This window comes from Ambystoma mexicanum, chromosome 4p (assembly GCF_040938575.1).
Source record: "Ambystoma mexicanum isolate Mex_15411 chromosome 4p, UKY_AmexF1_1, whole genome shotgun sequence".
In the NCBI taxonomy this organism is placed as follows: Eukaryota; Metazoa; Chordata; class Amphibia; order Caudata; family Ambystomatidae; genus Ambystoma; species Ambystoma mexicanum.
The window spans coordinates 275,716,271-275,734,210 of NC_090927.1; the positions used below are offsets into that span (position 1 = coordinate 275,716,271).

At 46.5% G+C, this 17,940-nt stretch overlaps 1 protein-coding gene across 5 annotated transcripts in view; it reads left to right on the forward strand.

The window, feature by feature from the left end:
* Nucleotides 1-17,940, forward strand: part of TDRD6 (tudor domain containing 6) — a 1,508,150-nt gene that overhangs the window by 844,900 nt on the left and 645,310 nt on the right. For all 5 annotated transcript variants that reach the window (XM_069605809.1, XM_069605810.1, XM_069605812.1 and 2 more), the window contains 2 exons: nt 1,250-1,336; nt 1,591-1,662. In XM_069605809.1, coding sequence (XP_069461910.1) covers nt 1,250-1,336; nt 1,591-1,662 — 159 coding nt within the window. The remainder of the gene's footprint in view (nt 1-1,249; nt 1,337-1,590; nt 1,663-17,940) is intronic.

Genomic DNA, 17,940 nt, shown 5'->3' on the forward strand with positions numbered 1-17,940 from the left:
TCAAGAGTAAAAATGAGTTTTCTCCTCTGCAAGAGAGTAAAACCTATCCAACACATACGTTATGGGTATTAAAACATTTTAAAAGGGTGCATGCTTTGTGTTGCCCGCTTAGCTGTCACAGATTTGGTCTTTCAGTTGGAAATTCACCATCATGCATAAGAAGGCTATGCTGCTGACAAAAGAAATGCTACAGTGGCATCTAGTGGTGGAAAGTATATTTTTTTAATGAATAAATCAAAGCGTACGCAGTACAAAATTAAATGATACGTATTTGCCATATTTACATGCGTAAAAGGGCAAGATACGCACGTTAACTGGTAGGCTGGACTTAAGTGATATTATTATACATCAGAAGTATGCAGCCCTTGTCTCTAGAGATGCTCGGACTAAAACTCACATCATCCCTAGTCGTCTTAATCATTGGTTTGGGACCAGACAAGTAGTAATCTAAAGCCTCTGGAAAGCCAAAGGTTGCAGGCCTCGATTCTACGTTCTTTTGGCACCTCTGGCATGGCTCGAACAGTTCAGTGTGCAGAGAGTACTCCCAATAAGAGCAATAATACCCTATCCCACAGTTTAGTCAAACCACCTTCCGCCGCCTGGACTATAAACTGAGTGAAATTAGCTCCAAATCCAAGTAGTTGGTGGCAGCCACAGGTGGGGTGACTCGCCACACATATATATTTTAGTTTTGTATTCGTGAAGGCCTTAGAGTACTTGTTACTGAGATGTGTGGTAACTTGTGTGCACCGTTTTTGCAGTAGTTATTGTCTTGGGCCTCTCCCGTGCAAGAGAGGTAGGATAAGGGGTCCTAAGATGTCCAATCGGTATAGTTGAGCCATTTGACTGAGATCAAAACAATGAATTCTATGACCTGAATAAGCACCCAAACCTTCACTTAAATGGGAACATACAAGGCACATCAGAGTTTACTCTGTCTTGTTTCTTCAGGTGGTTGCCAATCTACTAGAAGATTTGTAAATTTGTTCAGTTTAGGATGCTTTATTCCATAAATCATGCTTGCTTTGTTATATAAACCTTTTTCTTTTTCACTAATATTAATAACCGTTATTTGCTCAGATCTCGTGACCACTAGCTTTTCTCAGGAGAACAAGACTTTTAGTTCTTCTGACACTGATTTGCAAGGTACATAAAGTTGAAAGGGAGCTTTCCGTATTTCTAATATTGCATCGCTTTCTTTTGTGTTAAGAACTTGTAAATCTTAACTTTTTTCACAATTTCTTTGTAGGCATATCTGTTCGTTTGGATCATCAAATATTTCCGGATGAAAATTTAGGGAACAAGGACTGTACACAATCTGATACAGTTGATGAAGGTACTAAAAGAAATGAATTGGCTGGATTAGATATTGAAATATTTCTGCAATTCGTTCAGCCTTCCCTAACTTGCTCCCTCATTAATTCCAAGTATGCTCTTTTTTAAATATTTGAATGTGTTTTATTTGGTCACCAATCTACTTGCTGATTTGGCAATTTCTTACTGTAGAGGATGCTTTATCTCAAATCATTTTTTTCTTTGTTCATAAATTTTGTTCTGTTTCATTAATGGAAAAAACAATGAATTGCTCAGATAACGGAACTGGCTTTTTGGAAGAAAATCTGGAGAGCAAGGCTGCTAGTTCTTCTGAAGCTGATGAGGAAGGTACATTGTTAAATCAAGCTTTTATTTGAAATATTGCATCACTTTCTTTTGTATTCGAAAGAAAAATGTATGATATTATATGGCATTGATAACACGCCTATGCACAAGGCGCGACGAGGCAAGGGAGGGGGAACAGAGGGAAGACCGATAATGATCTTACTAGGTGTTAGGCAAGATTGTATGCAGTACCCTTTGGGTGCACTACAACAACCCTGACCTCCTGGCAATAGGAACCCAACCTTTGGTAGAACTCTGTACTACACAGGTTGTTAGTGTGTTCTAGTAGCCAGGCTTTTATCAAGAGGGGTCAATGTGAGCTGTGGGGGAGTTACACATGGATTCACAGTGACAAGTATTCAAAAACTCTTTACACACAAGGTTTCTTGATTAAACAATTATTAATTTATCAGTCGGTTAGGATAAGCCTTCTTCATAAGGGAGCAATAAAAGCAACCCACAAATACACTTCAGAATACACACTCTTAGCTTTCTAAATCGGCAAATACCAATTTGGGATGGCATACAGACACTTCCTACACCCTGGAAGGAAGGCAAAACACATAAGCAGAGGCAAGAAGGGTCATTCGGGGAGCCAGGTCAGCCAATGTTTATTTAGCAAAAAGTCAAGGTGAACTGAAGCACATCAAGGTAAGTAAAAGTCTTGCACAATGTTTGAGAAAGTAGAATCAAATGCAGGGTCACAAGCTGTTAGGCCTGTGAGTAGTAGAAGATGCAAGCAACTCTACAGGAGCAACCAAGACAAGTCTAAACTGAGAACAAGCAACATTACAAGACAAGAGGTAAGTTCTCTTAGACTATACAGTACCTTTTAGGTCCAAGAAATATGCAGCAGATGGCTTCTGTTCCTGTGCAGCTCTGCAGATCCTGCTGTTCATGGGCCTCAGTCTTTGGGGCAAGAGGTAGTACTTCTGGTGACTCCTGCACTGCAATGGGACGGTCAGCGACCACAACCGGCCATCTTCAAACTTCGTTGTTTCAGCTCCTCGCGTCTGCTGCAAATAGCATCACCTCAGTTCCTGGCTGTCGAGATGGGCTTTCCTTGCATCTGTGGTCCAGCACTCTGTTCAGGCTCGGTCAATCCTGCTTCCTCGGAGTCCAGAGGATATTCCTGGAGCTCTTGGCCAGCTTAAAAGCAACGCACACAATCTAGTGTTCCTCTCCCTGGCTATTCGGTTCCAGCAGTGACTGCTGTGGAAATTCAACCAGCTTCGAGTGGATGTCCAGGTGACTTACTTTGGATTTGATTGGTCCCACCAACTCAAGTGGAGAAGTTGTCCTTGTAGGGCTTCTCTAGTCTAGACGAATTTGGGGCTCCAGCACAGCAGCAGGGCTTCACCGGGCAAACCAACGGCCCAGGAGTTGCAGCAGGCGACTCTTCCAAGTTCTTCTTCGGATTCCTTCGTCCAGTGGTCGACTCTGCCTTCCAAGCCAAAAAGCATTCTTTTATGCAGGTTTCTCCCATTCATTCCAGCCTAGCTGTCAGTCACCCAGCAGGGTGGCTTTCCTTGCCGTACAGCAAGCCGGCCAATCACCTATGAGTGCATTCCTGTGTCCTAGGAGACTAAGCACAGGGAGTTTCGGGCACCTCTCCCACTTCCTGCCCCTGCCAGACACCCTGGAGCCAGAGGCGGGCTTCACTCGTGAATCCCGCCAAAGACAAAACAAACAAGGGGACCAAACCTGGTTTGGCGCGCAGAGTAAATCTCAAGAAGGACCTTTCCACAAAGAAATGGCGAAAAAATAAGACCAAGGCATTTTGGCAAAAATGGCACACATGGGTGCTTTACCGTGGCTGCGAACGCAGCCCGCGGTAAAAGCACTCCACGGTAGTTAAAAGTAAACCACTGCCACCAGCCATTCATGAGGAAAGGGTAACATAAAATTGTTACATGAGAAGCTAGTCAAAGGCAATACTAAGTAACCCCTCCAGCACCCTATTGTAAGATAGTGTGTGCTGGGTCTAGAAGGTTACAACTGTAAGTGCAGTCAATTTCACTTCACTGCTCTTGGAAACAGTAGTTTATCCAAGAGTAGGTATTTAACCGTTTGGGAAATCTGAAAGACTTCCCTGTGCCACTGCACTGAAGGTGCTGGGTGACACAATGTATATGATGATGCCTTTGGAGTTTGTCAGACTCCGCAACCTAAGGAAACGGTGTCCAAAAATCGCATTAAAATACATGAGAGAGTGGGGGGAAAAGGGTCTCACTCTCTCCAGGTTAAAAATTCAAGTCCTCAAAATCCAGCAAAGATGCTGGGGTTCTCTAAGGTAGAGAGGAATTAGCACATTTCTGAGAATTCTCCCCAACACTAGGCCAGGTGACATTGACGTTGTGCAATTGCATGGGAGGGCGAAGGGGAAACGTGCAGGGGGAAAGGGGAGGAGGCAGTGCATAGGATAAACAGTTGAATAAATAAGACACTAAATAAATTGTGCGGCTAGCTGGTTGCAAGTGCAAGGGTAAGTGCAGACATCAGGTGTCAAGTGCTGGTAGGGACTGTAGGGATACAGAAACCGTCCCCGAGTGCAAGGGTTGCCAAGTGGGCAGTGCAGGTGTGCAACTGGCGGGGAGGGTGTTAGGCAAAGTTTGCATGCAGTACTCTCTGGGACCACTACACAGAACTCTGACTACAGGTGTAAGCAAAACCAACCTTTGGTATAAGTCTGTACCACTCAATTTTTGGTAGCGAGCTGAGCAGCCATGTTTATCTCAAGAGGAAATGTGTGCTGTAATGATGTTACACAGAGGTTTACTATCACAAGTATTCAAATAGACTTATAATCAAGGTTTCTTGGTAAAACATGTATTAATTTATTACACCGTCAGTTAGAAAACATTCACTAAAAGGAGGCAATCGATATCGCACAAAAATATTCTACAGTACTTCACAATACCCGGTTCTGAGGCATTTAGACTACTTTGAAGGAGGAGCAAAATGGCATTCAGAACATTTGAAGTAGGAGCAAAAAGGCATAAGTTCATACGAATAGTAGAGTTATTCTTAAACAGTGCAAATAGTTTGAGTTCACCGAAGGAGTTGGTCCAGTGCATTAGGTAGGCCAAAGTCAATGGGCAAGAGTCTTGTATCACTAAAAACGGTTCTTGTAGTTAAACGGAAAAGTCGTTCTCAGAAGTAGTTCATAGAAGAAAGTTTTATATGTTGGGTCACAAGCTGACTAGGCCTGCAAGTTGCTAAAGTTTCACGCACTTTCGCAGTGAGAGGTAAATTCTGTCGGGTTTTCACAGTACCTAATGTTGCAGAAAAAGATGCAGCTGAAAACTTCTGCTCCTGGCAGTTCCAGCAGATCTCGCTGTTCCTGAGCCTTGCTTGTGGGGACAAGAGGGAGGACGTCGGGGGACTCCTGCACTGCCCGGGGACTGGTCACAAAGCTGGCAAATCTTTGATTCCGGTAACTGTCGTCAAGCACACAAACTGGTGTCCTCCTCCCTGGCTATTTGGTTTCCTGCAGTACTCTAAGGAAAATACAACCAGCTCCAAGAATAGTATCCAGGTGGCTTACGAGTTCATTGGTCCCACCAACTCAAAGGGAGAAGTCGTCCTTGAAGGGCTGCTCTGTCGAGATGAACTTGGCGATTCCGACCTGCAGCAGGGCTTCACGGTCCAGGAGTTGCAGCAGCCGTCCTCTTCCAGCTCATCTTCGGTTCTTTTGTTCCAGTGGTCGACTCTGCCTTCCAAGCCAAGAGACTCGCCTTTTAAACCGTTTTCTTCCATTCACTCACCCAGCAGGGTATCTATCCTTGCTGGACAGTCAGCCAGCCAGCAAATCATGCCAGAGTGCATTTGGGTCTCCTAGGAAACTAAGCACAGGGAGTTTCAGGCACCTCCCTCACTTCCGCCCACCCCAGACACTCTGGCGCCAGAGGCAGTCTTCAGTCCTGAAGCCTGGCAAAGGTGTAGGAACAAAGGGACCAAACATGGTTTGGCGCGCAGAGACAAACTCTAGAAGGATCTTTCCCTAAAGGAATGACGAAAAAAAGAGCGGGACCCGTTTAAAAAAAGGAAGCTCAGACGCCATCTTGAAAAACATGGCTCGCGCGATTTAACGCTACTGGTGTTCGTGGTCGGGAAAAATCATGGTAGTTTGTTGTAAAACTACTGCCACAAGCCATTTCGAGAGGAAAGGGTAGCATTTGACTGCTACATGAGTTTCTAGACATAGGGGATACTAAGTAACCCCTCCAGCGCTCTCTTGTAAGATGGTGTGTGCTGGTTCTAGGAATTTGAAAAGACTAGTAAAGTCAATTTCACTTCACTTTCTCTGCGAAACAGTAGTTTATCCCAGAGAAGGTATTTAAACCTTGGGACAGTTTAAAAGGCTTCCCCTGTACCACTGTACTGAGGGTGCTGTGTGACAAAAATAAAAAAGATGATGCCTATGGAGTCTAAAACTCCATAACCAAAAGAAATAAACACAGAAAACAGAATAAAAAAGTTTAGCAAAAGAGCTGGAGGGCTCTAAGGTAGAGGGAATTAGCACATTTATGAGAATTTTCCTTTACAGAGGGGACCTGGGCCAGAGGTCAGAGGGTAGCCAGGTAACCAGTGCAGTTTGAGGTTCAGCCAGGAGATCAGCAGGTAAGAGGAGGAGAGACAGAAGCAAAGAGGAAGTTCTTGAGGTGCTTCCGGAACGGAAGATGGTTCTCAAGTTTCAGAGAGGCAGGGAGGCCCCAGCAGAAGAAAGAGACCTACCACCAACCTGTTGCTTGGAGAAGCGACTGACCCTGAGGGAGTTGGAGGTGGATGGGCGAAGGGCTCGAGGAGAAATCTATTTAGGAAGAGAGAGTTGAAGGTATTGGAGCCCCAGAAAGCCCTGTGGACAATGCGGAGGGCTTTGAACTTAATCCTTGCTGCCACAGGGAGCCAGTGCAGAGATTTCAGTCCTGGGCTTGAGGACAAGGACAAGTCTTGCAGTCCTGTTTTGGATGAGTTGCAGAGGGCGGAGAGTAGAGGCAGATTTAAAAAGGCTGTTGCAGTAGTCCAGCCTAGAGAGAACCAGAGCTATAGAGACTGTGAGCTTCTGGGGGGATGGAGAGTAAAGGAAGAATACCTCTGAGGTGGTGCAGCTGGTACTGTGACTTTTTAGAGACGTCAGAGGTGAGGAGAGAAGGAGAGTGTGAAGTCGAAGATGACCCTGAGGTTTTTAGCCTCACAGGTGGGAGCAGGCAGCAGGCCAAGAGAAGCCGGCCAGAGAGTGGCAGGAAAGTAGGAAGCATGTGTGCCGATGAGGAGAATCTCAGTCTTACTGGCATTAAGGCAGAGATCATTGGCGGCACACCGCTCCTGGATAGCAAACAGAGATGAGAGAAGGAAAAGAGGTGGTGGAAGAGAGCCTGAAAATGAGTTGAGTGTCATCCGCATAGCATTGAAATTTGGGACAGAGCTGTAATGCGGTGGGCAAGAAGTGCTAGGTATTGGTTGTACAGCCGGGGAGAAAGGTTAGGCCCCTGGGGAACACCACAGATGGAGATGGAGGAAGGGAAGCACCCAAGTTGGACCTGGGAGGGTCGATCAGAGAGGAAAGTAAGTCGGCCAAGCAAGGACTTGACCGGTGATTGCCAGGTTATCACGGAGACGGTTGATCAGGATGGCAGCATGGTTGACCGTATCAAAGGCAGAAGAGAGATCAAGTAAGATGAGGACACAGGGAGTGTTGGAATCATGGTTGGAGAGCAGGTCTTCACAAATGTTCAGGAGAGCAGTTTCCGTGCTTCTGGCAGCGCTGAAGCCAGACTCATGATCATGGAGACAACTAATGGATTTGGTGTGAAGATTAAGCTGGGAGATGGCCAGCTTTTCCAGGAATTTGCCCAGGAAAGGAGTAATTGAGATTGGGTGATAGTTAGCCGGCCAGTTTCGGCAGAAGTTGTTTTAAGAAGAGGGTGCACAAAGGAATGCTTCTGGGGCAGGGGGAGGGAAGACTTCAGTGACAAAAGGGTGGTTGAAGAAATTAGACAGAGCAGGAAACCAGGGTGTCAATGTGGTCCTTGATGGTTTTGGAAGAACAGGGGTGAACCTATTTTGACGAGACTGTCATAGATCGGACTTGTCTAGAAACCTTGTCAGGGGAGAACAGTGAAAAGGCAGAGAAGGAGGGAGGAGAGGTGGCCAAAGAAGGGCCAGAGGAAGAGCAGGGAGTGGAGAGGAGGGGGAGAGAGAGGACAGGATGCCCTGAGTTTTAGAGATGAAATGAGAAGCCAGGGACATGCAGAGTGCCTGGGAGGTGACGGGAGAGGTAGAGACTGCAGCAGGATTGGCCAGCTCCTTGCAGATTTTAAAGAGTTCTGCCGAGTTGTTAGATGCAGCTGAGATGCGGGCAACCATTCACATAATTTTTTTCCGTAGCAATATGTTATTTGTTTGGATCATCAAACTTCTCCAGCATGGGGTCTGGCATGGATTCACATGCTCATTAATATTCCCCGTCGTCAGGCTGGGAATCCTCGGTAAAGAAAAAATCAGTATCAATTTAGTTTCTGATCTGTCTTTCGTAGTGGTAACCATTCACTGATCTCTGGGTCATACTACCCCCAGCCAATGACTGCCCTCTCCCTAAACCCCGCCTCTGGCAGCCATCCTCAGATTTGTACCACACGCTCAAGTGTTGGGAGTCCTCGTGTTTAGCTCTTGAGTTTTTTTACTGCGTTTTCATGTTTTTTCAGGAGAATTCTCATTTTTTCGGTTTAATCGGGCCTCAAGCTCCACCGTTTCTACTTCCGATAACGGTGACCCGTTTCGGAATTCTTCTACGCCCCTCAAGGGTGAAGTTTTCGTTGAGTTTACACTTCTTGGAGGATTCCCGAAGATCTGCGGCCTACCTTTAGACATGGCCCAGGATAAAGGGAGCTTGACGCCCGGATCCAAGCTGTTCAGGAACTGCCCTGGATGCGGATTATATAACGTTTTCAAGGAGGACGAGCATTCCCGATGTCTCTACTGCCTCCATGGGGACAAGACGCACGTGGAGGACTGTGCGTTCTGCAAGAACCTTTTGGAACGGACCAAACAAGATCGTCGTATCCGCCTCGCCACCTGGCTGGAGAAGGGCACAGCAAGTGAGAAGGCGAAGAAGAAGTCTGAGCGGGCTTCTAAGTCCTTTGAGGGCGCCCCGGCGACGGGGGTCCAACAGAAGGACAAGCATCGTGAGTCCGCGGGCTCCGGGAGCGCCGAAAGGTCGGGCTCTTCGGTTGCCAAGCAGGGCGCTACTTCCCCGGCACGTTCGACCACGAGCCAACGCTCTGGGTCGGGGAAGAGGAAGTCCGAGAACCCGGGTAGGCCGCTGGAGCGGACCCGGTCGATCTCGAAGGGGGAACGAGGCGTTGACCCTCCCCCCAAGGCGAAGGCCCAGGACGCACCTAAGGGGGTGAGGGCCTTGATCCTCCCGGTTAAGGCCTCTACCGAAGTGGTCTCTGCGACCCTGGTGGAGCCTGCTGAGACTACGCCAATGGAAACGGCCTCTGGGCCCAGAGTATCCCTGCCGCCACGGAGGGAATCCTCTTTCTAGCCCATCGCTAAGACCCCCGTGAAGCCCCCAGCTGAAAAAGAGGGGGGGGGGGCGGTGGCCGTTACAGACTCTGAATCAGCCTCTGAGGAGGAACTGGTGGAGACAGAGAGGGGCCTCAACGAGAGGTTCATAAACCTCAACGAGAGGTTCCAGAACGTTCGATCCCAGGGGACGGTCCCTGCTGATGTGATCGATGATAGCGACGAGGACGACGAACAGGGCCCATGTTATGTACCGAGATAAGGACGAGATTACCACGCACCCTGACGGAGGAGCCAGAACCAGGCCCGTCTGGAAGCCCTCCGAACAAGCGGAGGAGAGTCCGCCCTTCGTGCCTGCGAGACCGGCGGACCCCTCATCCCCCTCGCTGGGAGAGGATACGGCAACGGGGATGGACGACGTCACCCCCCCCCGCGGGCGTCCCCAGCCGACGAGGTTGGCTCTTTTCACGCCATGATAACCAGGGCATCCGAGCTTTTCCAGCTCTGCCCTGAAGAACAGAAAAAGGAGGGGTTTCTGTACCAGCGACGAGAGGCTAAGAGGAAGACGGTCCTCGCGGTGTCTTTACTCGAAGACATCTGGGACGAGGGGCTTGCTGTCCTCAAGAACCCTGCCACGGCACCCGCCAAGAGGGACAGGTACGAGAAGAAGTACCGAGTCCCCGATGCCGCCCCCTTGTACCTTACCTTCCCAGTCCTGCAACGCCTTAACTTCCCATTCCTGGAAGGTAAGGCGTTGCAGGACTGGGACAGATTTCGCCGTTACAAAGCACATTTCGTATAGTTTTGTGTCTTCGGACAGGCCATCCTGACTGCTCTGGATTTCCATAATGTCTGCAGCCTTGCCTTGCAACCTCAGCTATAGGAACACAAATTGGCTCTACCATCCCATCTTGGACAGCAAAGTCCCTAGCAGCAATGGCACCATAAACAATATCCTGACATATGTAGTAGGACTTGTTGACGCATTGCTCAAAACATCAGTGTGTCAACCTAACCACCTGTGTCCCAGCAAGAAAAATCCAGTGAAGCACTTGACCCAATCACGCAGGCAGGCAATAAACCAACTACTGGAACATATGTCCAAATAAACTGTAAAAAAGAAACTTGGCCGCACGCAGCAAAAGCAAGATCAGTTTCTAATATACAAATAGCAGCAACCAACCTGTATGAACATCAGAGATGTCCATTGTATACTACCTCTGAGAGTTTTACTTAGGAACATCATGTAAGACATCGAGCTAGCCATAGCCAAAGTAAGACGGCATCCAAAGACACACAAACAGAAGTCGCACATGTATGTGTTTGTGTGCTAATGGGGAAGAAGATTGATCTACCACTAAGTAATAGTTGTCCTGAAGATGGCCCGATACTTACTGTTGTGACCACAGTTGACATAAGTGGTGTACTATAATGGGCCGAAACATATGTCGACTGCCTAAGGAAAATCTAATGTCTTTTTCCAATGTCTAAATTGCATACATTGAACAACTGTTATGCACAAGTTTTTTCCTCAGTTTTAGAACTCCCCTGTTAGAATATATGAATGATGAATGAATGGTATGATTGATAATCATGTCTGAAATGTTTTTTAAGATATTTTTATGACTATTAAAGAGATAGATATTTTGCAATAAATTGCAGTTGTTGCGCAATTTCTCCCAACTAAGCAATTACCGAAGTCAATGAAATACACAGGTTGCCCTGAACCCTGACCTGAGATCCATATAAGACTAAAAGAGAGGGGTAGTCAATCTGTATTTCATAATTTTCCTTCACAGATCGTCCCTTCCTTCAGATTAGACCCCCCGTCAACAAAAATAGGGATTACCCTTTATTCAAACCCGAGTCTCTACAGGCCATCAAGACCGACTCGGAGACGGCCCGGGCCCTTGGGGTACTTCAGCAGCGACGGCCCTTTCGGAGCTATGGATGCAGACAGGGTGCCTCCAAAGGATCCAGCGGTGGCTCCTCCATCTACCGCCAGGCGGCCCGCTCCTCTTCCCAGGAGGCCTACAGAGGTTGCGGCAAACAAGGGGGTTCCCGCCGTCGTCGGCAAGGCCGCCTCCAAGCAAGACTGACGCGGCAGTTTTGTCGGGCCCCCACCGAAGCACCCCGGTGGGAGGCCGGCTGACGAAGTTCGTCGGCGTGTGGGAGTCCATCTCCACCGACCACGGACTTCCACCTCAAAGAGCCCTTGGTGTTACCAGTTTTCTTTCCGTCGCCTTCGACGCCGGCCGAGAGGACTTTGCACTCGCTGGATGTAGCTAGAGCGCTGAAGTTCTACGTGGACCGCACAAAGAGTTTTCGGAAGACATCACAACTGTTTTTGAACTTTGGGTCTGTGAATCAAGGGAAGGCTCTCTCGAAGACTTCCATTTCCAGATGGCTCTCCGGCTGCATTATGCCTGGCCGTCCGAGAGCCCATTCGACCAGAGCGATCGCTGCTACTACGACGTTCCTGTCTGGTGTGCCCCTGCTGGACATCTGCAGGGCTGCTACGTGGAGGTCGACGCACACCTTCACAAGATTCTACTGCGTCGATCGGGACTCCAGAGAGGAGTCCAAGGTCGGCCAAGCAGTACTGCGCAACCTGTTCGCTTAAGGTGAGCCGGTTGAGGAGGGTAAGAGAAGCTTAATGTTGAGTTGTTGTGTTGCTTAATGTTGAGCCTGTTGCCACCTCCCGTGGTTGTGTATACTGCTATGTATTCTTTTATTCATGAGCATGTGAATCCATGCCAGACCCCATGCTGGAGAAGGAACAAGTTACTTACCTGTAACTGTTGTTCTCCAGCATGAGTCTGGCATGGATTCACATGCGAACCCTCCCACGTACCCCTCTGCGGCTCTTCACTTGGTCATACTGCCACTTGGCGTGCTACCAAATCTGAGGATGGCTGCCAGAGGCGGGGCTTAGGGAGAGGGCAGTCATTGGCTGGGGGTAGTATGACCCAGAGATCAGTGATTGGTTACTACTAAGAAAGACAGATCAGAAATGAAACTGATACTGATTCTTTCTTTACCGAGGATACCCAGCCTGACGGGGAATATTCATGAGCATGTGAATCCATGCCAGACCCATGCTGGAGAACAACAGTTACAGGTAAGTAACTTGTTCCATCCTTTGCTGAGGAAAATGTAGAGAATGAGGCCTGTACTCCATTAGATACAGCTGAAGGTACTGAAAGAAATGTATAGACATATCTTTGTGTAATTTAAACTATTTAAATAGCCCTCCCTCCGTAATTCACTGCTTCCATTTATTCATGGTTTTAAAATTTTAATGTGTTCCTGGTCATGCAGATCATGGATGCAAAATGTATTATTATATTTAAGGTATTTGAGTGCGGACCTAGCTTCGGCGAGCAACTGAGTTATTTGCACATCATAAGGTTCATCTCCAGGGAACTTGATTGCAAGGGATCAATACCAGGGATCTAACAACTTGTGGTGTCTTTAGCCTTTACATTTTCAGTAAATATTAAAAGGTATTCTTGATGAGATTAATTTGTTTTTTTTTCAAGCACAATGTTTTCACCTTAATATTTCAGATGTTTTATGTACAAGACCCTCGTTGGTAATTCCCATTTTCTATAGCTAGATTTCCAGATGGTGAAAAGTCCACTTGCTAGATTATGGACTTAAACATTGTTTCAAAGTTTTTCCATTGTGCCCCCACCCTCTCAATCCCTGGAGCATGCTTAAAGACAATGCATGGTCCCATTTATCTGTCCCTGTTCAGTGTTACCTCGCGCTCTCCTGTTGATGCTATGATTCCTTCTTAACGAGCCATGCCAAATTAACTTGCCCCTTTCTGTATGCTTCTACACTTCATTATATGGGATGCCTTTGTCACAGAGATCATGCCTTTTTGTTGAACTATCCTGCTGTCAAGACTGCTGTGGCACATCAGACATGAGGCCAGTCTAAGTCCGTAAGGCCAAAACAAAGTTGGTCTGTGTTAAAACCTATGCTTGCCCTCACATCTAACTAAATATTGTGTAGGATTATCTTGCTCAGCAAAATGGTGCTCAAAAGTAAAAGGCAAAGCTGATTTCAACTGTGACTCTTCTCGGGCACCTTTTCAGTTCAAAGCAAATCAGTTCACAAAGTTCCCAGGTGTCTCGGGGCTCTTTTCCCTAAGTTCAAGAATATTCGCATCACATCTCAGTTTCTTTAGATTCTCTTCCCCAGCTGCCAAAGCTTCTTTGTATCACAAAGTTCAATAAGCCTCAATAAGCCCCTTAGGGTTCCCTTCCCCAAGATTAAACTTCCTGGTTTTCATAAAGTTGAATAGGCTCCTCAGGGCTCCCTTCACCAAGCTCAAAACTTCCTTTGCATGCCCCCCCTGGTCATGACGCAGTTGTCACCCTGCACTGTCTACCCACTCCAGGTCGTGCAATCGGGTGCACTATGCCCCTTACTTTTGTTCAATTTCACCAACTATTTCCCTTTCGTCCTGGCTCTCCCTCCTTCCCAACTGGTTGGGAACGCCTACATCCATAGGCAGGCTGTAAAAAGTTGGCTGCAAAAAATAGCTCCCAATTTGAAGGTGTACTGCCTACGTTACACATGCGTCCCTCCGCGTTATTGGCCCACACCTTATCCCTACGTCAAAAAATTCCATACCCAATTCCTGTTTTTCCACCTAGTGGGTGGGTCGGAATTTTGCTGTGCTGCAACTCCCTCCTTTTTTTGGGGTGTAACTTTTTGCTGTCCATCCCTTTTTTCTTAGCGATTGGTCATTAATATTTATTTCAATTTGTGGTGCTTTCCTCTAATCATGCCGTATGCGACAGGATTCAAGCAGTGCATCTGTTTTCGGAATCAATTCTCGGCAGCAGATCCCCCATCATGCCTGCGTCCGGTGTTTGGGTATACATCGCCTGGTGAGCACCTGTGTCTTTTGCTGCGGGATTCACCTGAGGGCTCTGCGGGCTCGCCTTCTCTCCATGTCACAGCTGGGAATTGTACCGAAGACTTTGTACGGAACAGGAGGGAGGCCGACAACGGTTAGAGGGTGAACTTATCTTCAGGTGAGGTATGTGTTTCAGCACCAGCCTTCGGTACCCAGGGGCAGACCGCCTCCACAGTTCTGGGGTCTTCACAGGACCGTTCAGGGGGAAACCCCGGGCGTGTTCACTAGAGTACCTCTGAGTGGGAAAACAATGGTACCGCCAGGGAAAGTGTTAGTACCTCCAGGTGGGAAAGGGTCTGAAAATATCCACCCGGTACCAGAAGAATTGTTTACTCCCGACAAAATCACGGCACTGGAGAAACCCTCTAATGCCTCAGTAATCCAAACGGGCAAGTGTTCGTTCAAAGAGGCGCACGCCTCCAGGGGTTGACTCAATACCTTCCGATTCCCCTGGATCTGCTACAGCCAAGTTGGCTACTGCATCTAAATCTTTCAGTACCGAAAGACAACAGTTTATCCTCAGTAACTGTAGTTGAGCCCTCAAGCTCCTCGGTACTGAAGAAGTCACAAGTCATCTCACAAGAGGCATAAACATTCTCACTCGATCCAATCGGGTACTGACTTCTCCGAAGAAGCACAAGCCGAAAAAAATCCATGTTGCATCTATCTGTTTCACTACTGGACAGTCAAAAAGATAATTCTATTCTAGTTTGATTTAAAAAGATATTTCTATCCTTGTTAAGATTTTGATGCTTCAATATTTTTTACAGTTTCTCCGGAACAATTATTCAGTACTCCTGTGTGAGTGAATTCTCTTCAGATTTGGTCACAATTTTTCCTCAGTCTGAGGACAATTTGGCTCAACCAACTTGGGTTGCAGCCTCTCAATCCAGACCACAGCTGGTTTTAACTAATATTCAAGTGCTTAGACCTGTGGTTTTCAACATTTATAATCCAATCCATCAGTCTACCAGGGTTGACTCTTCTACATCACATTTTGGGTTACAAGAGCCCCAACCTAATCCTTCTCAAATGGCAAATGGTACTGGAAACAATGCTTTCTGAGCACTTCTTAGAAGTTTTGTCTCAATGCTTTGAATACAAAATGTCGTCTATTATACCTCCGGGATCAGTGTAGACCAATCCTATTCCTGAACCAATCACTTTGTCAGTTGTCCAAGAAACAAAGAATTTCCAAAGACTCTGACATAGATACAGATGATGACACTACTGCTCCATCACCATGGACACCAAGTATAAGGTGCCTCAGGAAGAGCCTTTCTTACTTATGGGAAATCTTCCTGCACAATCTGCGATAGTTTCAGCTGCCCTAAAAACCAAGGGAAAAGGTCCTTCTACATCTCCAGTTCTAGATAGGAATGCAACAGCCTGGAAGTCACAAGGTAAAAAGTCCTACACTACTGCTACCTTACAACTCGGGCAAGTAAACACTGCTACAGTTTTAGCAGGATGTAATATCCTTGATTGGGAGAACCTGGGCCGCTTTACTGACATGCTCCCTCAGGAAGCTGCTGATGAGTTTTCCTCTGGATTTCAGAATGTAGGGATGTGGCTATCCAACAATTTCAAGTGGTTAAGGACCTCACTGGTAAAACAGCAAGAACGGTCACTAATACAGTCTGCATGCGTAGATACACATACCTATCAGCCTCTTCTCTTAACCACGATATTCAAGAGCAAGTTCTCGACATTCCTTTTGATAGCAAAACACTTTTTGATCCCTCTACTGATAAGGTCCTTCAAAAATGCAAAGCCAGTGTCCCTGCTGCTAAAACCCTTTGCTCAATTTTGGTGAAACAACCATATCACCAAAACTTTGACGTTCAAACCACGTCCTCAAGGCAGTAGTGGTCCTGGCACTTCCACAAAATCTTATTACTCTTTTAAGATGAGAAGATATAGACCCAAATCAAAGTCAGGTACTTCTCCTTCTTCAAATTCTTGACAAGAACAAGACGTCCACTTGACTTCCTCCCAGGATTTACATACCTACTGCTTCAACTATTATCAAGGAGCATACATCCTTGGTCGCGGGACGGGTGTCCAACTTTCTTACTTATTGGGAAAGCATTACTCAAGAGGAATGGGTCGTGAATATTATTCAACATGGCTAGCATCTTGCCCTTGGGACTATTCTCCCACCCTCTCCCTCGAAGCTCCAAAAATCATACACAGAGCTCCTGGAAGAGATCCAAAAACTCCTTTCCTTAGAAGTGATAGAATTGGTTCCTCAAGATGAATTTGGTCGGGGGTTTTTATTACTGTTACTTTCTGATCCCAAAGAAAACTAGCAGGATACGGCCAATTTTCGACTTCAGATCTCAACCAGTTTCTGTTAATCAAAACCTTCCATTCCTCAGATTCTAGCCTCTTAATCTGGACAATTGGATGCCATCTATAGATCTACATGATGCTTATTTTCACAAACCCATCTTCAAAGATCACCGTCAGTTCCTGAGGTTCACCATAGGATGGTCTCATGACCAGTTCACATGTCTACCCTTTGGACTCCATTCTGCTCCCATGGTATTCACAAACATTCTGGGAACGGTGGTCTAAGGACAATACATTTATATGCTTACCTATACTGCTCCTCAAGGCCCAGTCTACGGAGGAATTGCTTCAAAAGATGCAATTAACATGCCACAATCTTTTCAACCTAGGGGTTTCCATAAATGTGGTAAACTCCAACTCGTCCCTTCGCAAAGGATCCAATTTGTAGGAGCAGTAATAGATACTACTCTACTAAGAGCCTTTCCTCCTCCGGAAAGGGTGGAAGCAATTCAACAAGTCATCTTGAAGTTCCAAACACATCTGGTTCAAACAGCTTGGTGGTTTCAAAGACTCTTAGAGATAATGGCCTCTTGTATAAACCTAGTTCCCTTTGCAAGGCACTGTATGAGAACAGTTCAGTGGCATCTTGCGTGCAACTGTTGCATTCTCAGGAAATTAAATTTAAAATTCCAAATCAAGTTCAGGACTCACTAATCTGGTCGAACTCCCAGAGAATCTATTAATCGGGTCTCCTTTTCAGCCTCCCCTTCACCAAATAGTTATTACAACACACTCATCCGAGTACAGTTGGGGAGCCCATTGTTTAAGTCTAACTGCACATGGCCTTTGGCCTTTTCAAGAAAAAAGGGACCACATAAATGTCCCGTAATTAAGAGCCATATTTTTTTTTTCTAAAATCCTTTCTTCCCTCACTTCAAGGAAAGGTGGTGAAAATTCTAATGGACAATACCACTGCAATGTTCTACATCAACAAGCAGGGGGTACTCGTTCCCTTCTCCTGTGTCTCCATGCAGAGAAGATTTGTTATTGGGCCATTGAGAATCACTTTTTCTTGCTGGCGTCCCATCTGGAAGGAAAGAGCGCCCTAGCAGACAAACTGAGCAGGTTAGTCTGCTGCGCACGGGTGGGAGCTGAACCCGTCAATAGCAAAGGCAATATTTCAGACGTGGGGCTATCCATCAGTAGACCTCTTTGCCAACCAGCACAACGCTCTGTTCTCAGTTTGCGTCAAGGCATGGTCAGGGTCTTCAGTCCCTGGGAGATGCTGTACACCTGGATGGGTTGAACCTAGCACCTTATGCTTTTCCATCAATCTCATTGATACACAAAACATGACTCAAATTCAAAATGTCACAGAATCTAACTGATTCTTACAGCTCTGTTCTGGCCACACCAGATTTGGTTTCCAGACCTCATGGAGTTAGCAGGGGCTTCCAAATTAGATCTCCCATTATTACAAAATCAAAACCATCATGTCAGCTTCCAGAAAAGCTTCTATT